Here is a 20513-nt window from a genome sequence, read left to right on the forward strand (position 1 = left end):
GGTGTATTTTTGCTTGTGTACTGTAGTAGGCACTTGATCTCAAAACGGAATGCCGGACAACAGAGAGACAAGTCAAACACTCGGGCAATTCCATGCACAGTCCCGCAATACCGCGGATATAACCAGCCAGATGCAGTCCCGTTAGTTACTGCATGACACGGCAAAGCGCAACGTAACCGTCAGCATGCGACATGCAATATGAAAGCGACTCAAGGCAGAGTTGCTGCAGCAGCGCTCGTTGCCGCCACCATAAGATATTTCCCTACACTACAACCGCGTGGTGCCTCAGGTTGAGAAAGAACCGGCCGATCGCAACCTGCGGGGGAAGACCGGACTTTTGGGCTAACAAGGTACGCAGTACGATTGCTCCAACAACAACAACGACTACACGTGCTAATACCATCAATATGTAAATACCGGGTGCTGAAAATACACCAGGTAATGATGACACTTGTAATTGACTACTAGTAGGGAGGAGTGCCGCTCTTTCCAGGCGGGTGATGGAACAAAACTCCGAGGCTACGATGCACCAAGCTTGCGCTACTTCACGCTTCTTGGTTTCCTGACACACACACCAGATGGCGCAACATGCAACCTGCCCCGAGCGACGGGCGACGAGTGGCCAGCCAGAGAGAGAAGGGAAAGGGATTACTCTGTACGGAGTAAAGCCTGCGGATAAGCCAAACGGGGAAAGCTTTTTGCCCCACACACACACACTCACACACCCGTCCTCTGACCTTTGCACTACGCTACCTTAGTTATTCACCCCCCGGTGTATTTGCATGAGGAAGCGAGCGATGGGTAGCGCGGGGCCGCGGGGGGTACTGGGTTCGGTTTGCCGAGGCCGCATAACTAACCGGTCCAGAGTCCAGACGCGTTGGCTGTTGTTCGGGCTTGACGAGCCGGATAATTGTGGCTGCAAGGCACCTGCAGCACGTCGGTGCAGAGGTGGATGTACCTTGTATACATACGGATGTAGTCCGTACACACATCGTTACACATATACTACATATAGGCGAGGTACCTTAGGTATGCACGTAACTTCTACTGTATCTATATTGTCGTAGTAAGTACTGCACCGTTCCGAAAACTCTTGAATTCGCAGTGCCTGAGACGAGAACCATAAGTCTGAGAGAGCAAGCTTGACTCGATTGCAGGTAGTACACTACAACTGCACTACGGAGTACGCATTCGTAGATATCAGCAACTCCGTCCTAGTGTAAGTCGGTCGTTCGTTGCCCATGTCCTGGGGGACACCCAAAACGTGAGCATTTTGCGGTCACTCCGTCCGCTGTAGCTTCTGCACACTCCTTTCTGGCTCCACTTCCTCCCCCCCCTTCTCCCACCAACCCACTCCCATCCACTTTCCAGAACGGCCACGCTAAAGACTGCCTGGCGATGCACGGGCCAGACCCACCAGGATCCGCCTGCACTGCACACGCCATAGCTGTCCCCACCCCAGCGCCGCATCTTGACCCTTGTCCCTGTCTGCTGCTGAGCTCCGCGCCTTGACTTGCTTTGGGTGGCGCCCGCATGTCGGGGCAAGGTACCTTTTTTTTTTGAGCAGAATGATTTGGCGAGCCGATTACCTTGCGCTTCCCCCAAAGTTCATCAGCCGCCCCCTCCGCTTCTGGGGTCCCCGTTCCTTTTCCTTCCTCTTTACGACGCTCTTTCGCTCTGTCGCAGCACGGCCCGCTCCCAACCAAGCATCACGGCTTCAACTTTTGCATCACGCGCTCTCCGCCGACAACCAGCACCGCGGCTTGCTTCCCCAAGCTTTAGCGGTCATTGGGCTGAAGTGCATCCGGTCCACGCCAAGACGTCGTCCGCGTTCCAGTCTGTTTTTGCGCGCGCGCGCGGGGAGGCTGAACCTTCGGGCCAGCTGTTGATTGGGAAAAATTTCCTCCATCACCAGCCCGGCCAGCCCTCTCATCCGCCTACGCATCGCCAATTGTCAAATCCATCGCATCTCTGCCCATCCCATCGCCTAACTGCGACCATAAAGAGGGGGGAAATAAATTCGGACCATCCGACCAGAACACCATGTCGATGTATCCCGGCCATCGAGGTATGGGGGCCGTCCCCCCTGCCAATGGCGGCGCCGGCCGTCTGAATGAGCTCCTCGACCAGATCAGGGCCGAGTTCGAATCGCATATTCGACAAACCGAGACCTACGAGCATCAAAGTGAGCCGTTTTCTGTACTCTGTGCACTCGCTCCGTCCCGCGCGCTCGTTGGACCGGCGCTGGGTCTTGGCGTCGCGTGGCTCGGCGGCGATGTGATGGTGTAGGCGGGCGCTAACAATTTCTCCCCGATAGTCCAAGCTCAGGTCCAAGAGATGCAAATGATACGTGAGAAGGTCTATCAGATGGAACAGGCCCAGATGGGTCTCAAACAAAAGTGAGTCTCGCACAGTATTGATTCGACCTGGCTTCACCGCCCCTAACACGCGCAAAATCGTCAGATATGAGGAGGAGATTGCCATGTTGCGCCGCCAACTGGAGAGTCGCGGAGGTCCCCCGGGCCCCATGAACCCGCCTCCTCAGCACGTCGGCCCTCCTCAACCGCCCCCGCAGATCGGAAATCCAGGGAACAACACGGTCATTGGGGCCATCCTCTCTGGGCAAGTCACGCAAGGCGGCCTGGCTCCTCCGCCGCACCCGCAGCAACAGGAGCAGCAACCTTCCCACTTGCCCCCTGCACCTCCTGGGCTCCAGGGCCCGCCGCCCCCGCCTCCCCCGCCGTCCCAGCAGCCTCCGTTCCAGCAGCAGTATCCCCAGGGTCCTGCACCGGGCGGCTTCCCTCCCCAGCCTCCGCAGAGCACCGCGTCCCCGGGCCCGGGCAACAAGCGAGCTATCGGTAGACCTCCGGCGGGCGGCCCGGCCACGCCGCAGATCAACACTCCGGTTCCGTACAACGGACCCGGTCAGTCTCCTCAGGTTCCCACTCACCCGACGCCCGACCACGCGAGGATGGCGCAGCACCCCGCTCCTCCCCCGGCTCATACCAATGCCCTTGGCGATCTCGAGCTCGAGCGTCTGCCGAACCACATCAAGAAGGTCCGGGACGACTGGTGGGCCATCTTCAACCAGAGCGTGCCCCGCGTCCTGGACGTGGACCTCGTCCACACCCTCCAGCATGAGAGCGTCGTCTGCTGCGTGAGGTTCAGCCACGACGGCAAGTACGTCGCGACGGGCTGCAATCGGTCGGCCCAGATCTACGATGTCAACACGGGCGAGAAGATCTGCGTCCTCCAGGATGAGAGCATCGACCTCAATGGTGACCTCTACATCAGGAGCGTTTGCTTCAGTCCGGATGGCAAGTATCTCGCTACCGGAGCCGAGGATAAGCTCATCAGGGTAAGTCCGTCCATTTTTAGCCATAGAACTGCCCCAGTGAGACGTGTGTGCTGACGGACTCTATAATGATAAGGTCTGGGATATCGCCGCGAGGCAGATCCGTACGACGTTTGCCGGCCACGATCAGGATATCTACTCGCTGGATTTCGCCCGCGACGGACGTACCATCGCGTCCGGCAGCGGAGATAGGACTGTCAGGATCTGGGATCTGGAGACGGGCAATTGCAACCTGACGCTCACCATCGAGGACGGCGTCACGACCGTTGCCATCTCGCCCGACACCAAGCTCGTCGCAGCCGGCTCTCTTGACAAGAGTGTCAGGGTGTGGGATGTGAAGATGGGATACCTCCTTGAGCGCCTCGAGGGCCCCGACGGCCACAAGGACAGCGTGTATAGCGTTGCCTTCTCGCCGAACGCGCGGGAGCTCGTCAGCGGCAGTCTGGACAAGACGATCAAGATGTGGGAACTGACGACCTCGCGTCAGATCGGCCACGGCCAGCAGCCCCCTCTCAAGGGCGGCCGCTGCATCAAGACTTTCGAGGGCCACCGGGTACGTTGTTTTTGCCTCGTGTTCTTTCGTCCAGCTCTCCGTGACCGCCTGCTAACGAACCGGCACAGGACTTTGTTCTCAGCGTCGCTCTCACCCCCGACTCGGAATGGGTGCTCTCGGGATCCAAGGACCGCGGCGTCCAGTTCTGGGACCCGCGCACCGGCCACACCCAGCTGATGCTCCAGGGACATAAGAATTCCGTCATCTCTGTGGCGCCGAGCCCAGTCGCCAGCCCGACCGGCGGCTTCTTCGCCACCGGCTCCGGTGACATGCGCGCTCGCATCTGGTCGTATACCCGCCTGGACAGAAGACCATAGACTGGCGCGGCCTCAAGGGGGAACACACCGGCGCAAAGCCGTTTGGGTCTGGCAGCGTTCGCGCAGAATGAGAGCGTACCCCCAGACGCGGCTGCTGGCCCGCTGCCGCTCGGTCTTAAGTCTTGGGAAGCGCATAACCAAGCCACTTCCACGCAAATAGGCTTGTGCCATGTTGGCCGCGGTCAAGGCCGGGAATCTTGATGGAAGACCATGTCTGCGCAGGTTAAAGAAGGGTGCGATTGCGATTACTTGGTTCGAAGGTTGATTTATCCGGGGTTGGAGTGACGTGGGCGGTTTTCCCATCTGGATGTCGCGGCGTCAGGAATGGCTTGAAGAATTTCTTTTTTTTTTCTTTTTCTTTATTTTGTTTGTCTTTGGTGGGATGGACGGAACCGGTCGCGTTGTGTCGATTTTGGTCTCGCTTGGCCGTTGACCGCCAATCTCCCCTGTATCGGTTACGTGGTAGTACTGTAAGGTACCCCTTTGTAGGTCAGGTCTAATTGATGTTTGTCAGGCATGTTTTTGAACTGTGCGTCTTTGCTTTCTCATGTGTGTCTTGGGATCTGGTACATTACCATATGTCGCGGAGTAGCGGATTCGTAGACGAGTTATCCTCGCCGCGCACGCCGGTTGCATTATTTGCATGCTCCAGTCGCCAAGAAAGCGGCCCTGCTTCTCGACAAGACTCTACTTCGTGAAGGCTCTCTGTCTAACCATCCATGTCCCTTCTCATCCCCCTTTTGTATTCCTCCTTGCTCTCAGAGAAAGAGCAGAACAAAGGCCTCGCATTAAAGTGGCCTCCACTAAGCAGCCCGTTGGCTTTCACGGATGAAGTACCCAGGCCAGACCTGAGAAGAGGGATTTGCGTTCTATTATTACAAGCCACTAAAGATATCATCAAACTCATCCCCCCTTTTCCGTTTCTTCTTCTTTGGCTTTTTACTGTTGCTATCGAGTCCGCCAAAGATGTCGTCGAACTCGTCACCTTTCCCGGCCTTTTTCTTCTTTGGCTTGATTGCTGCCGGTTCTGGGTTGGTACTGCTTTCTTTGCTCGCTGGTTCGGTCTTCGCTGTCGGGGTCTCGCTGGAGTGAGAAATCCGGTGCGTTGGCAGCGTATTAATGGGTAGGGAAGCGGATCGCGGGTGGGCTTTCCCCGCCGGATCCGTATGGTCTGAACCCGAAGTTATTCGGGGAGTTGGTGTTGATGTCGAGGTTCTTGGGCCCGCGTCGCGCTCGATCGAGGCCATGACCTCTTCCCTCGACACGGCAACTCCCACGTCCACGTCCATGGCTGTGTCTGTCTCCGCGTTGCCATCCCGGTGGGTCTCGACGGTGACGGCGACGGCGACGGCGCCACCCGACCCGCCGGAGCGCGCACCCGTCGCCGTCATCGTCGCCGTCGTCATCGCCGCCTCCTGTTGCTGCTGGGCCGCTGACGTCTCGCGAGCATCTGGTGCAAACGGCGCGGCGGCCCGGTCCACCTGCGCGAGGACCCCCAACAGCATCAGCCCAAGATGCGCAAACTGCCTGTCTGCCGCGAGCTGCGTGAACGCCCTACAAAAGCTGGTCAGCAACTCCGGCCCCATTTATTCCACACGCCTCTCCCCCCCCCCCAAAAAAAAAAAACCATTCTCAAATCGTAGAGCGACAGGAGACAAACAGACAAAACGGGAACACCTTACAGAAACGCGCCCGGGCCCAACCGCGCCCTGAGATACTCGGCCCTCTTGGCCACCATCATCCCGCCCGCCAGAGGCAGGACGGCCTCATCCTTCTTACCCTCCCGCTCCCGCTCCGTCTCCGCCTTCTCTTTAACCTCAACCTTGACCTCAACCTTGACCTCGGCAGCCTTGGCCATCGCGCTCCGCTGCCGCTGCCGCTGCCGCTGCTGCCGCCGCCGCCTCTCCGACCTCTCCGCCTCCTCCCGCGCGCGCTCCAGCTCCCCGAGCAGCTTGCGCACGTGCCGCCTCAGCATGTCGGCCTGCGCCCACCACTTGGACATGCGGTGCTGGTTCTTGTTGCGGTGGTGGAACCGCTCGAGGAGCTCGAGGGCCGGGCCCAGGGAGGCGAGCGCCGCGCCGAGCGCCGCCGGGTCGCCGAGCGCCTCCTCTACCCGTGTCTCCGGCTCCGGGGGCCGCGACATTTCTTTTTTTTTTTATTCTTTCGTAGTAGTAAATTTTCTGGCCGGCCAGGGAGTGAGAGAGAAGGAGAGGGCTGGTGGGTGTTGCGCTGATTAAATAAATGTTCAGTGATGGAAGAAAGTAGGAAGTGAACGGTCCCGTCGGGGGGTTGTTGCGAGGCAAGTGATAAAGAGATTTGAGTGGAGGTGAGGGTGTGCACAATTTGTGAATTGAGGTCGGATGGGTTTTTGAAGTTGAGTTGTCGTGACTTCAAAAGTACAAAAAGACTCGCCCGTGGACAAGATGGGGCGGGCGAAGGGTGGAAAAGGATGTGTTTGATTGTCTGATACCTCGTGTAAGAGATAAAACGAGCAGCAGTGTTAGACCTGGATGTTGTGTTAAGTTCCGCGATTGACTTGAACCGCCCAAGGGTTAGGGTTTAATTAGGCAAACGAGGGCCAGGAGATCGATACCACCGAGAAGAGGGCCATACATGACCGAAAAGTAAAACCATCACTGGTAGCGTCAACATGATCGAGAATGCTCTGGAGCGGTACGCCCACCATTTCCGTAAAAAAACCTTGTATCAAGTCGCAACATACAGCCAATTCGTAAAAGTATGCTCGCTGGGCCGATGCCATTACATACATCCTCAAGCCTACTATGGACATTCCCTCAAGGGTCCCAATCCGCACATGTGATATAATATACTTGGTATAAGGAGCCGCTTCGTCACCAGCGACAACCCACGCTCATGGAAAGGTCAACCCCTAACAGACCCTCAAGCCGCACACCTCGACCCCCTTGGTCTCGACATGGGCTCTCCGGTTGAAATAGCGCACCGACACCTCCCTCACAAAGTCCGCGTCCGCCTGGCTCCAAACATCTAGCCCCATCTCGGCAAGTGCATCGCTATCGACTCTCACCCACCCCATCCTATTCCTCTCATCGCCACTCCCGGCTGCCGCCGCTGCCGTCGCCGTTGCCGTAGCGCCCAGCAGCCTCGCCTCCTCCTCTTCCTCCTCCTCCTCCTCCTCCTCCTCTGTCCTCCTTCGCCCTGTTTTCCTCCGGCTGCTAGAGCCTCGGTCTCCTGCACCGGACGACGACGCGGCAGCGCCGACCGGACTGTCGTATTCGGAAGTATACGCCTCGTGCCCGTCGTTCAAGTCAAGATCGAGCAAATCGTCATCGTCGGTCGAGTCGACGATGTCGGCCAGAACCGAGAGGATGGTCGTGGTGAGGCGGTGGAAGTACGCCACGACGGCCAGCTCGATACGGGCCTGCGCCTCGCTGCCGTCGTCTCCGTCTTGTTCCTCCTCCTCTGCTTCATCCGAAGGCCGCCCCGTGAGCGGCGCGAGGGAAGGTACCATGCCGCTCCCCGACGGAGCAGCCGCAGCGGTAAGGCTCGTCCTTCTTTCTCGGGGTTGCTGCTGCTGCTGCTGCTGCTGCTGCTGCTGCTGCTGCTGCACGGCGGGGGACACCGGTGGGACGAGATCGGCGAGCAGCGAGGCGTCGTGGGTTTGCTCGTCAAGCTCGTCGCTGTGCCGCTTCTCGCCGGCCGACGCCCACCACATGAATCCGTTGTAGGCAAGCGCGGCCCAGGTGACGGGCTCGACGATCGCATCGGTGTCCTCGGCTGCTGTTCCGGAGCGGGAACCGGCCGTCTTGGAAAGGCGGAAAGCCGGGGTGGGTGAGTCGCTTGCTTCCGAATGCGAGCGGCGCGGATTGGGCGAAGGAGGATGGGTGGCCAACCGGGCGAGGCCGAGGCAGAGGGAACGGAACCGGCGCAGGTCGCGCTGGGTAGCCTTTACGGGGACGCCCTTGGGGCATTCCACAGTCGGCCAGACGCGCTGCTTGGCGTTGGAAGAATAGGGAGGTGGCATGGTGATGAGCATGTCCCAGAGCCCCTCTTTCATGGCCAGGATGCTGTCAGTGGTGCACGCTACCCATCCCGAGCTCGAGTCCTCCGAGTTGCTCGGGTAGTCGTCAGGGTCGACAGTCGGGCCACCTCGCTTCGTGGCTACTTGGTATTCGAGTAGATAGGATATGTCGTGGACTCCCACGCAGAAGAGCGGCCGGAGACGCTGTACCGGGGCCGCAGGATCTATTACGTCGCAGACGGAAAGGGGTATATTGGACAAGACAGAAATATCGTACACTGAGGGGCCTGGTCAGGAGGCATTACGTAGAAGTTGTCCGTCTGGGCAGCTTACCAAAGTTGCAGACCTCATGCACGGGGGCATGGCAAGAAATCAGGATGCGCTTGCGCAGGAGAGCGGCGCGGTGAATCGGGAAGACCAAGGGCCCGAAGGTGTCCAACAGCGAGGTCAGGCTCCAGGCCGGGTGAAATGGAGACAGGCGGTGGCCTGGCGGTATCAACGCCGTGCCGTCCGAGGCGGAGCGGTTCCTAGCATGCCCCTTGCCCAAGCCGGGCCTCGCGGTCTTGATGCCGAGCAGGGGCGATTCGAGTGGCATGTCCTTCAAGGGCTGCGGGGCCGTCGTCTCGCTGGCTGCATTCCGGCTCCAGTACTCTTCCAGCAGCTCTGTCTGCTTCCGGTCCGCGGCAAGCTTGGCCGCAAGATCCTTCAAGGCCTCGGCGTGTCGCCAAGCCCTCCCGAGGCGGCCGTGACTGAGGGGCACCAAGACGCCGACGGAAATCATGCGCGCATGGCGTGTCTCCTCTTCGTCGGTTGGGGTGTTGACAAATGCGCTCAGGCCGGCGTGGCCGCCGTCGTGAACAAAGTAGATGAGGTCGTCGGTCACGGTGTGGAGGCCTGACGGCAGGCTCTTGTACTCGACCGCGCCCTCCAGCTCGAGGCCCGGCACGGCCCGTCTCCAGATGATGGTGTAGCCGGCCTTGACGTCGAAGTCGATCAGGAAGAGAGCAGAGATGGGTGGGAGATCGGCGAGCGCGGCGGAGGGTGGCGGCAACCGCACAGAGAGGGGCGGCTGCCCGCGACGGGACGCGGCCATGTCGGATGATGATGGCATCCGCACCGGAGGCCTGCGAGGTGAAAGGCGCGAAACTGGGCGGTCGTGCGAATTGAGAGTCGCTATTGCAGGACTGCAACCATCACTAGCTAGGCCGTCGTCGGAAAAAAAAAAGGTCGGGAATAAAAAAAAAGGTTCAATCGACCATCGTTAAACCTTCAAAGTCGAGCAATCCAGCAGCGATTCGGCAACGATTCGGCAGCACGAGGTTAAGAGATGGGATCCTGGCCAATGCCAGGTTGTTGCGGCTGTCGCGTAACGGTTGTGGCTGCACAGCGTTCCATTGGGAAGCGGGGCATGGGAAGTGGCGTGTTCGCCCAGACCTTGTGTTCCATGACCATGGAGGGTAACGCCTTGGCACCGCTCGATGGTTGATCCACAATAACAGCGAGTCAAGTGAAGAGTAATCCAAGTACAGATTATTCCGTCCACTACTTCGCACCCCCGTAGTCGAGGTCCTTGCACTAGGAAGAGATAACTCCTATGTACCGCGAACAATTCCGTTATAGATCAACTCTGCGGTCTTTCCGTTCATACCAGAAACGGTTGGATATCTATGGTTCCTGCCTAAAACAAGTACGGAGCACGGAGAAATCCCTGCGTGGAATCGATACTCAGGGCATTGAATGCCAAGGTCTTCACTTCCGTTGCAAAATGCCAAGCCTAGAACCATAATAGTTAATCGAGAGCTTACAGAGTATTCCATTCTCCGTACTTGGTATTTGGATGCAGCACCTGTTATCCATGTTTCCTAGCTGTCTGGTGGCAACAAGGGTTGAGATTGGGGCATGGCTCAGCCCCCGTTTCGTGCTTGTTAGAGAGATGGGACAGTCAAGGCCAAAGTAGCTGTCCGGAGCAATCCGTAGTTATAGTCCATCCGTGCGCTACAGAGTAATCCGTACACTATGCTGCATGGATGTACGGATTACATACCGCACGGAGACGCGGTGGCTCTTGAAACGCTACCTCTGCCTCCAGTTCCAGGCACCGCCAAGCTTCCCATGGGATGCGCTGCTTCGACGGGCAGCCCCACGTTGCCCCAAAGGTTTTAGCCCAACCATTTCCCAACCTCGGGAAGCTGGTGGGTCATGAGATACCCGACAGCCAATCGGGGCAGACAATGGTTCCATCTCATCCCCGCATTCGCAGCACCCTGTATGCAGCATGCTGTCGCAAGGCCCAGCCCGTCCAAACTCTTTTGGACTTATATGGTTGAAGTCACATGCGTACTTCAACAATTCCTGCACAGGTGACGACTCGGGAGCATGAGACTATCGCGCCGGCCACATTGCATTCCTATACAACGGCCTCCTAGGATTGCGGCATTCCGTCCCATGTGCCGCTAGAACGCCAGCTTTCCGTCTCATCTTCCTGCTGCCGAGCCACGATCTCTTTGCTTCTACACCCCGCCCGGAGGAACCGCCAAATCTTCTCGCCGCCCCGCCCTCCGAGAAAAAAAAAATCGCCAACAATCCCGAACTCTCTGCACCGACCGACAGCGCGGCAGGCACGACACAGGCCGAACGCTGAGCACGGCTGCATCTGCATCTGCACTGCGGCCTCTAACGCACCCGCCCAATTTGCATCTCAATTCGCCTCCCCTCGAATTCAAAATGGCCGACTTGCTCCTTTACGTCGGCTACTTCCTGACCGGGTACACCGCCCTAACACTCTTCTTCTATATGCTGTCCGCGATAATACCCAAATCGGCCTTTGTGGCCCGCGCGCTGGCCTCGTACCTGTCCTTGGTCATCAGCTCACTGTACGGCGTTGTCATCTCGGTTGTCCTTCGCGCCTCTGGGCGCCAACAACTTGCGCAATGGGCTGTTGCTCGGAGTTTCAAGTACCTCATGAGCTTCTCTACGGGCGTTACCTTCGAGGTTGAAGATCCCAAGGGTCACCTCAAGAACGTCCGCCCGGCCGTCTTCATTGGCAACCACCAGACCGAGCTTGACGTGTTGATGCTCGGGTGCATGTTTCCCAAGTACTGTAGCGTGACGGCCAAGGCGTCGCTGAAGAAGGTTCCCTTCTTGGGCTGGTTCATGGCCCTGAGCGGCAGCGTGTTCCTCGACCGTGCCAATAGCAAGGACGCTCGTCAGGCCTTGCAGGGCGCCGCCAACGAGATCCGCGACAAGCGCCAGAGCGTCTACATCTTCCCCGAGGGCACCCGCAGCTATGCAAAGGAGCCCATGCTGCTGCCTTTCAAGAAGGGTGCCTTCCACCTCGCAGTCCAGGCCCAGGTGCCCATCGTGCCGGTCGTTGTCGCAAACTACAGCCACGTGCTTTGGATCAAGGGGCTTGTGTTTAACGCCGGGAAGATTCCATGCAAGGGTAGGTCACGTTTTACCCCAAGGTGCTCATGATTCTGACCCCTGACTCACGCCGGCCCGCAGTCCTCGATCCCATCCCCACAACTGGCCTTACCGCTGCCGATGTTGACGAACTGACGAGGTCGACCCGGAATTTGATGCTGAACGAACTCTACGCGCTGACCGAGAAAGCACGAGGTCAGCCCGTAACCAAGGTCGAAGCCGACGGCGATAACGGTGTTGCCGAGGCCACCGGGACTGACGCTAAACCCACAGCTTAATGCGAGCTCGTTCGCAACAGAAACCAAGGATGTAGCCAGCCATCCATGGCCCTGGGTTGCAGCCAAACAAACAGAAGTCCCGGGAAGATACATCAGCATGAGTTCCTTGGAATTCAAACAGCAGAAGAGCAAGAGGCAGATATTGCGACGATATGCACCGTGCAGCACCGTGCAGTACCGCGCCTCTGATGGCCTTGCCGGGCGTGCGGCAGACGGAGGAATATGTGCGTCTTCAATCTCTTCGAAATGGGACCAGGATCCGGAGCGTGTCGAATCTAGCAATCCGTTTCAGCCATGGCATAGATGCGGCAGCTGCTGTAGACGATAGAAGGGTAGACCGGGTAGCATACGGCGGGTTGTTTATTATTTTTTTGGGTGTCACGGCGTCAAAGGCATCCATTCAGCATATCAGCAAGAACTGTCTTGAGTTGGACAAGCCCGGGGGTACGGGGGGAAAGGGGTGGTGGGGGGGATCCCTAAATACCCGCTGAGTCCTAGGTTTCAAATAGAATTTTATTGCAGTCCTATTAACACTACCAACTAGCTGGTTATGTGCGTGACGCGACATCGTAGAGCGGGTTTGAGGTCGAATATTACCTTCCCGATCAAGCACCGAGGTCGAGTAGAGTCTGAATTCTGGGAGTTTCCCTTGAGAAGTGTTGGACCGGGTAAAACCACACACAGGGGCCGATTGTCAGGTCACCGACCATCCGGCCAACAGATAACAAGGCTCACAACAAAACCGAAAAGCCTCAAACGCTTGTTCTCATCGTTTTTATTATTTATTTATTTATTTTATTTTATTTTTTTACCCGGGAACACAGACAACACCCGACACATATACTCAACTCCACTCGATAATACCCCTCGTCGACAGGCAGGGCTTGAAGCCTAACTAAGCCCATGCCTCTAACCCCCTCAACACACAACCCTCTGGGCCCCTGTTTACCAAGCGGCCGACCTTCCAGACCTTCTCGCCGGCGCCCTCGAGGACGCGCGCGACCTCCTCGGCGCGGGAGGCCTCGACGGCGAGGACCATGCCCAGGCCGTTGTTGAAGGCCCTGGCCATCTCGGCGGGCTCGACATCCCGCGCCAGCCAGCGGAAGACGGCCGGGACCTCCCAGCTGCCGACGTCGATCTCGCCGGCCAGGTGGGCGGGCAGCATGCGCGGGACGTTCTCCGTGAGGCCGCCGCCGGTGATGTGCGCCATGCCCTTGATGGCGTCGCCCGTCTGGGCGAGGGCGGCGAGGAGGGGCTTGACGTAGATGCGGGTCGGGGTGAGGAGGGCCTCGCCGAGGGAGCGGGCGGCCGGGTCCCAGGGGCAGGGGTCGGTATACTGCAGGCCGCGGTTGGCGACGATGCGGCGGACGAGGGAGAAGCCGTTGGAGTGGACGCCCGAGGAGGCCAGGCCGAGGAGGACGTCGCCCTCGGCCATGGCGTCCTTGCGGGGCAGGCGCTGGGAGGCGCGCATGACGCCGATGGCGGCGCCCGCGGCGTCGTAGTCGTCGCCGGTGTAGAGGTCGGGCATCTCGGCGGTCTCGCCGCCGACGAGGGCGCAGCCCGCCGCGATGCAGCCCTTGGCGACGCCCTCGACGAACGAGGTCGCGACCGAGACGTCGAGGCGCGAGCAGCCGTAATAGTCGAGGAACATGAAGGGCTCGGCGCCCTGGACGACGAGGTCGTTCACGTTCATGGCGACGAGGTCGATGCCGACCGTGTCGTGCTTGTTCATCTTCTGGGCGATGATGAGCTTGGTGCCGACGCCGTCGATGGCGCCGACGATGATGGGCGCGCCCGGGTGGCCGGCGGCGGACAGGTCAACCTCGCCGCCGAACCCGCCGATGATGGCGTCCGCGCCGGGGCGCCGGGTCGTGGCCACGGCGGCCTTGATGCGGGCCACCAGCTCGTTGCCGGCATCGATGCTCACGCCGGACTGGGCGTAGGTAAGCTTGTCGGCGGCCCAAGTACCGCGGAAGGCGCGGTGGGCAATGTCCCTGCGATAGTACATGCCGTCGAAGTTGATCAGCTTGACGCCCTCGTAGGCCTTGTCGACGGCGGCGCGGAGGGAGTCGCCGGTTGCGGTGGCCGCGATGACACGGCCGCCCGAGGTCAGGAGCGCGTCACCCGACAGCTTGGTCCCGGCGTGGAAGAGGTGGATTCCCTCGGGCGGGTTCGCCACTCGCATGGGGATGTTCTTGGGATACGACTCTGGATAGCCGGGGGCGGCGACGACGACAGTCGTGCTGAACTTGGACGAGACCTTGACCTGCACGTCTTCGAGATAGGGAACGGGCCCCGCACAGGCGTACATGATCTTGGCCAGGTCGGACTCGAGGAGGGGGAGCACCGTCTGGGTCTCGGGGTCGCCGAAGCGGACGTTGTACTCGAGCACCTTGGGAGCGCCGTCGGGGGTGATCATCAGGCCGGTAAAGAGACAACCGCGAAAGGGGAAGCCGTCCTTGCGCATGCCGTCGATGGTCGGCTGGAGGATCTCGCGCTCGATGCGGGCAATCAGCTGCGGGGTGGCCAGCTTGGTCGGGGCGTAGCAGCCCATGCCGCCCGTGTTGAGGCCGGTGTCGCCCTCGCCGATGCGCTTGTGGTCCTGGGCGGGGGGGAGCGACTTGATGGTAGTGCCGTCGCAGAAGGACAGGATGCTGAGCTCGTCGCCCGTGAGGAACTCCTCGATGACGACCTCGTCGCCGGCGGAGCCAAAGGACTTGTCGAGCATGATCTCCTTGAGCGCCTTCAGGGCTTCCTCCTGGTTCTGCGGGATTATCACGCCCTTGCCGGCGGCCAGGCCGGTGGCCTTGATGACGACGTTGTGCTTGATCGACTTGAGGTACTGGCAGGCCTTGTCGTAGTCAGAGAAGTTCTCGTAGGCGGCAGTCGGGATGTTGTGCTTCTTCATGAAGTCCTTGGAGAAGGTCTTGCTGCCCTCCATGCGCGCGGCCTCCTTGGAGGGTCCGAAGACGGGGATGCCCGCCTCGCGGAAGAATCCCTCGACGCCGTCAACGAGGGGCGCCTCGGGCCCCGGGACGACGAGGTTGACGCCATGCTTGCGCGCAAGATCAACGAGGCCCGGGTAGTCGTCGGCGGCCACCGAGGTGTTGTTGGTGGTTTTGGGCAAGCGCGCGGTGCCTCCGTTGCCGGGCACGGCGATGATGGACTCCACCAGCGGCGATTGGGCGAGCTTCCAGGCCAGAGCGTGCTCGCGGCCGCCGTTGCCGATGAGCAGGATGCGCAGAGACGACATTTCCACGTTGGGTCAAGTTAGAGTCGAGTCGGTTCCGATCGGTCCGGGTCGATCGTCTCTGCCCAGCATCGTGCCCCTCCTCCAGGTCCAGGCCGCGCGGAGGGGCAGAAAAAAAATGCCAGGGTGCATATTTTACCCCTCCCCCGCGATTTCGGATCTTGTTATCGAGCGGGCGCCTTTGATTGGCCAATCCCTCCACATCGACTCGATGGAGTAACTTACTCTGGGCCCTTTTCGGGCTACCACAGTACTGCTACTGTGGATGAATGTACTGTACCTAGGTACCTTGGCAGAACTCTGTCAGGTCAGAAACAGATCTTCGCACAAATGGAGCTGCCATGCTGGGAGCTCCCCCTTCGAGGAGGCGCAGAAAGAGAGAAGTTAGTTATCTTCAACACATTTGCTCACATAAGCCGCATCAGGTTCCCTAGAGCACCGGTACCTACCTAAGTACACTGTGTGTACAGTACATATGTACAGTGCGTACCTTATATACCCACATACATAGTTAACCCGTAGTGCCAGCCAGTCGATGAAAACATCAGTGTGGCTGACGCGGGTCCGTGCAAACGGCCGCGGATCGCCGGCCCAATGTTTGAGCAGTCGAGATGGCCATCTGGAGAGACCCGATTGCACGAGATGTCCTAATTTGGTACAGGCACAAATAGCATCACCTCTCCGTCGGCGCCTTCTCGAAAGTTTGCTGAAGGACGCGCGGCGTCGTCCAGCTGCTGAGAAGGAAACCTCAGGATTGCACGAAGGGGTGCGCATCCAAGGTATGGGTATCCGTCATCGACAAGGTATCTCCCACGGTGTCTCGCCGGAGGGATGTGTGCGGTGCGCAAATTTAATACGGTAGATGACAGGATTGAAACATCTCTGGAGCAGTATGAGCTCAAACAGCGCGCTTCTCGCCTGGAATCAGCGTGATGTTTTGTAATCCCTCCGAGAAGTCGGTCAATGTTGTAGTAAACGGCAAGTATGATTACCAGCGTGTATTCCAACGTGAATATTACACGACGTCGCGCCCTGGACGACTACAGTGTGCCCCGTATAGTTACTACTTCCGGACACTAATGCAGAGTTGCCTCAGCCAGTCGACCCAAGGCAGTATGGATCAGTGGCTGCATGGTCTCGAACACGGAGGAAAGGATGTGACTGCATCAGGATTTCTGCCTTTCGTCACAACAGGCTTCGACAACTGACACCGTAGTACGTATGCCTTGGTTTCTGGCATTCTCACACACGAGTGGGCGACCCAAGAACGTTGCACTGCTGGGGAACCGGGGAGATCAACACGTCGAACAGGGTGTGGGTCGAGAGCGCTGGACTCAGCACAAGACCGTTGAAGATTTGGGGGAGGGCTGTTAATCGAGTCTGACGAGGGCACGCGCTCGATCCCGTCCCAAGCACGGACTGAGAAAAAGAGGGAAAGTATTTTCTCTTGTGGGCGTGCCTACTTGCTAAACAGATGCTATCTAAGGTAGGTGCTAGGGTAGTCTCTTCCCTACTCGGTATTTTCGGCACTTAAAGCAGACGCGGGTGGCGGGACCGGCAAATCAAGGCATTCGGCGGCATGCTCGTGGATTGCAAACCATCAGCATGGCAGCTATGGAAGTAGGCAGGCTCTCCCTGGTGTATGTATATACTCCTTCCCTAAGGCAGCCAGCGAATCTGTCATCCAACGCTGAGGAGACACATAACGACAACACGCGAGCATTGCCGAACCCGTGTTTACATAGGGACGGAAACTAACCCGTAGATGCGGGAGTCTGAGCTGCTCGGGGCCAGTCAGTGGCATACCCCGGTGTTCGAAAGGGTGTCACTGCGGACGCTTGCGTCGTTGAGCGCGGCTCAAACAAACAACCAAGCTCTCTTCTTCGACAACAGAAACAAGCAACGGACGGAGTTCGCTTCCGCCATTTGACAAACTTAGACCATGGAATGACGAGGTATTAGTTTGGCAAGCCTTCAACATGCGCGTCCATGTGATGTAATACGAGGTGGGTGCAGGGTTGCGCTACCAGGAACCACAGCAATCGACGATCCGCTGGCCTTCTCACTCACGCGAGTGTGTGTTTTGATGTTGTGGAATGTACTGCGTTCCATAATATACGGTAGTCCGACACGTAGTTATTTTTCACAGCATGATTACACGGAGCGACAGTCCGTAGCGAAACATGGGCCATATTCTCTCTCTCTATGACGACATGACTCCTCAACGCAATTTATTCAGAGACTCCCAGAGCTGCAAGTTCGCTTCTGCTTCCGGCAACCATGTTCCGGTGTGGTGGAACAGAAATGTCTCCACGTCAGCTCGCCTGGTGTATAACGCGGATCGCGTGGGCGACCACGGGGGCGACCGCGGGAGGTTCCTGGCCACGACCGGCCGAGCTGTGGGCCTCCGCGTGCTTTCTTGTTCTTGTTTACAAATTATCTGAGAGATCGCAAGGACACTCTCGGTGCAGCGCAATGGCTTGTTGGAAATACCTATGCAGTGTACATACACACATACACACACAGTAGGTCCGACCGGGTAGCACAGCCCTCCCCAGGCTCGCGGGTGACCGCGGGGACAAACGCGGGTAAGGGGCGCCCGGTCAGTCTGTCGACCATCGGGATGGTTATGGGTGTGTGGGTTACACAACGTTGATTCCCCAGGCCCTCCGTTGCCCGGCCATCGCCACCTGCCTATGACATCAAATCAACTGCCCGAGGGCAAAAAGAAACGCGCAAGAGAATAAGCATAATGGAAGCAGGAAGCAACCCGGGCTTTCCGCCCTACTCGAACTCTACAGACTCAAGGTTTGTAGTGGGGTAATTGCACCAGAACGGAGAAGTAAGGCTAGTACGCGGTATTCCTCTGGAGCTGCAACTCTGGGCATAGACCTTGAGCGCATCGAACAACCCGAGACAACGCTTGCCTGTTCCTGTTTGCCAAGAAAACTGACCGGAAACGGCGCTGCTACCCCCTCCCTACCCCCTCCCCACCCCCACCCCCCCCTGGGCGGGGAACTCGCCGCAAGGTCGGCGTTCTAGGCCCGCCGACAAAGCGGTCTCTGGGTTTGATGCCAGAAACACGTCCAAGGCACATGGGCTTGGCAAGCTTATCGTCATGGCCCATCATTTGACAGGGATCACCACGAAGTGCCGGAGGCTCCCCCCGGCACGGTGGGCCCGCCAGCCACTCACAGCGCGTTTCGGCTTGTTCCGAGTCCCAGCCGTGTTCATACTAAGCTCGGGCCTTGGCCCCACTTTACACGCTAAAAATTTCCAGGAACACAAGACACGCAAAGCACGATGCCCGACCAACGACGAGTTGAGCGCATTTTCCCTATCACGTCACTTCATCACTAAAAAGCAAGCCCGTATTGAATTCTCGGCGGGCAGGTGGGAAGGCATTCCCCGTGTGCACTACACACACGCATACACACGCATACACACGCATACACACGCATACACACGCATACACACGCATTACGCACAACCAACACACACGACCGACAATACTCTTACACTACTACACAAGCAATATGAAGCAGCGCCTGTGCCGCTTTCCTCGAGACTCTGAAACAACATACAAAGCTTTGGATCGTTGCCAGGGCAAGTTGGAGCAAGAGAAGACATGTCGGAAGTAGCTGCGCTTTGGAGAGTATGGCGTGCTCTACCTGACGCCAGCTTCTTCTCTCTCGACTCCGGAGGGGGGGAGGGAGGGAGAGAGAGGGAGAGAGAGAGAGAGAGGCCGAGGAAAAGAGCCCATCAGAGAGAGGATAGTTGGACGGGTCCGCGGATGCAAACCTTCTCTACCCGTGCTCACGGCTTCCAACGAGAGGTGTGTACGTTACATACATGGTGTACACGTATGTACCTATGTGATGTACTGTCCGATCCGCCGGCGCGGATACACTACGAGAACGAGGTCGAGTTCCTGGACTTGCCTTCTTCTGGATACCTGCTGTACCGCCAACAACGGCCTGTCTGCCTGGGCCACCCAACCAGCCTCCGGGGCTGGCCGTGGTAGGGGTGGATGCATTTACCCACTTACCGATGCATACACGGCACCGTTGGCTTTAGACAGCTGCCACTTCGGTCTCACAGCCTGGCATTGTTTGCCTTACGTGTAGCTTGCGAGTTCCCGGGCAGACGGCCTCTGACTCCGCCCGAGCCTCGCAGCTCCGATCCCTCTGAACCCCACCGGCCCTCGCATCCTGGCCAGCTTCATGCAGCCTAGATCCAAGATTTGTCTCAAGCTGCTCTTGGACATCGCTATGTCATCCCAACCCCACCGCACCACACCGTCTCCCACTCGAGGTCCTCCTGCCCGGGGTGTCACCTGGTGGTGTATAAACATGCCGCCTCCCGAATCGTCTGCCTCCCTCCTCTGCCATCCTGCATCCCCATCGCCGGCTTTCGTGGGACATCTCCCCAATCACCAACCCTTCGCTAGGGTCTCTCTCTTATTAGACACTCGCTTTCTCCTGCCCCTTTGTGTCCGAGCCTCTGGGACCACCAGTTTATCTTGACCTTCGTTTATACAAAGCCCGTCGTGGTCTCCTGACCGACCGACCGGCCGTACACTGACACCATGAGACCGGCGCTCTCGCTCGTCGCCCTCGCGGCCTCGGCCATGGCTGCCCACATCCCCATCAGGGGTGAGCGCGGCCTTGCCGGCAGGTCGGACGGCTACGGCCATCACAAGCCCGACGACGCCTACGCGTACGGAGGGGAGAAACATGACGACAAGAAGCACGGAAACGGGTATTACGCGCTGCCCCAGCCGGACGGATATGGGTACGGCAAGCCCGGCGACGTGTATAAGTCCTGCAAACCGGACGACCCGTATGAGATCGGCAAAAAGCCTACCGGCAAAAAGCCTGACGAATCGCACGAGAGCGAGTCGGGCAGCGACTCGGGTGAGAGCGACTCGGAAGACGAGTCGTCTAAGGACCCAAAGTATCCCGACCAGGATGACAAGTCCGGCGACAAGTTCAAGGATGACAAGCACGACGACAAGTTCAAGGATGACAAGCACGACGACAAGTTCAAGGATGATAAGCATGATGACGATAAGCATGACGACGATAAGCACGACGACAAGCACGATGACAAGCACGGCGACAAGCACGGCGACAAGCACGGCGACAAGCACGAAGACCTAAAGCGTGATCTTAGTGATAAGCACGAGGATTCCTACGGCAAGGACGACAAGAAGGACGAGGACTCCTATGGTAAGGACGACAAGGATGCCTATAGCAAGGACGACAAGAAGGATGACAAGAAGGATTCCTATGGTAAGGACGATAAGAAGGACGAGGACTCCTACGGCAAGGACGA

General features: G+C 58.5%; 6 protein-coding genes across 6 annotated transcripts in view; 3 read left to right on the plus strand and 3 right to left on the minus strand.

The window, feature by feature from the left end:
• Positions 1 to 2043: 2043 nt before the first annotated feature.
• Positions 2044 to 4225, plus strand: P884DRAFT_274382 (WD40-repeat-containing domain protein; the record flags this gene model as incomplete). The annotated part of the gene is made up of 5 exons (XM_069442714.1): positions 2044 to 2185; positions 2318 to 2399; positions 2464 to 3358; positions 3432 to 3908; positions 3977 to 4225. The coding sequence occupies 5 exons, from the start codon at positions 2044 to 2046 to the stop codon at positions 4223 to 4225; spliced, it is 1845 nt and encodes a 614-aa protein (XP_069302124.1).
• Positions 4226 to 4924: 699 nt separating this feature from the next.
• On the minus strand, positions 4925 to 6269 carry P884DRAFT_254108 (uncharacterized protein). Its single transcript, XM_069440867.1, has 2 exons — positions 5908 to 6269; positions 4925 to 5779 (listed from the first exon to the last, which is right to left on the minus strand). Exons 1-2 carry the CDS (start codon positions 6225 to 6227, stop codon positions 5101 to 5103), a joined length of 999 nt encoding a protein of 332 aa, XP_069302125.1. The 5' UTR covers positions 6228 to 6269; the 3' UTR covers positions 4925 to 5100.
• A 634-nt stretch (positions 6270 to 6903) lies between these two features.
• Positions 6904 to 9450, minus strand: P884DRAFT_282078 (uncharacterized protein). The gene is made up of 2 exons (XM_069443577.1): positions 8559 to 9450; positions 6904 to 8503 (listed from the first exon to the last, which is right to left on the minus strand). The coding sequence occupies exons 1-2, from the start codon at positions 9334 to 9336 to the stop codon at positions 7116 to 7118; spliced, it is 2166 nt and encodes a 721-aa protein (XP_069302126.1). The 5' UTR covers positions 9337 to 9450; the 3' UTR covers positions 6904 to 7115.
• A 1115-nt stretch (positions 9451 to 10565) lies between these two features.
• P884DRAFT_215612 (uncharacterized protein) lies at positions 10566 to 12379 on the plus strand. The gene is made up of 2 exons (XM_069439270.1): positions 10566 to 11667; positions 11730 to 12379. Exons 1-2 carry the CDS (start codon positions 10950 to 10952, stop codon positions 11924 to 11926), a joined length of 915 nt encoding a protein of 304 aa, XP_069302127.1. The 5' UTR covers positions 10566 to 10949; the 3' UTR covers positions 11927 to 12379.
• An 89-nt stretch (positions 12380 to 12468) lies between these two features.
• P884DRAFT_254111 (phosphoribosylglycinamide synthetase) lies at positions 12469 to 15249 on the minus strand. The gene has a single exon (XM_069440868.1). The coding sequence runs from the start codon at positions 15177 to 15179 to the stop codon at positions 12822 to 12824; it is 2358 nt and encodes a 785-aa protein (XP_069302128.1). The 5' UTR covers positions 15180 to 15249; the 3' UTR covers positions 12469 to 12821.
• Positions 15250 to 19764: 4515 nt separating this feature from the next.
• The window catches only part of P884DRAFT_266333 (uncharacterized protein), a gene marked incomplete at both ends in the record, with an annotated part of 3670 nt that continues 2921 nt past the window's right edge, over positions 19765 to 20513 (plus strand). Inside the window, one exon of the mRNA XM_069442022.1 lies at positions 19765 to 20470. Coding sequence (XP_069302129.1) covers positions 19765 to 20470 — 706 coding nt within the window. The remainder of the gene's footprint in view (positions 20471 to 20513) is intronic.

The sequence above is a fragment of the Thermothelomyces heterothallicus genome, assembly GCF_042370625.1.
Source record: "Thermothelomyces heterothallicus CBS 202.75 unplaced genomic scaffold P884_scaffold_1, whole genome shotgun sequence".
NCBI classification, from domain to species: domain Eukaryota; kingdom Fungi; phylum Ascomycota; class Sordariomycetes; order Sordariales; family Chaetomiaceae; genus Thermothelomyces; species Thermothelomyces heterothallicus.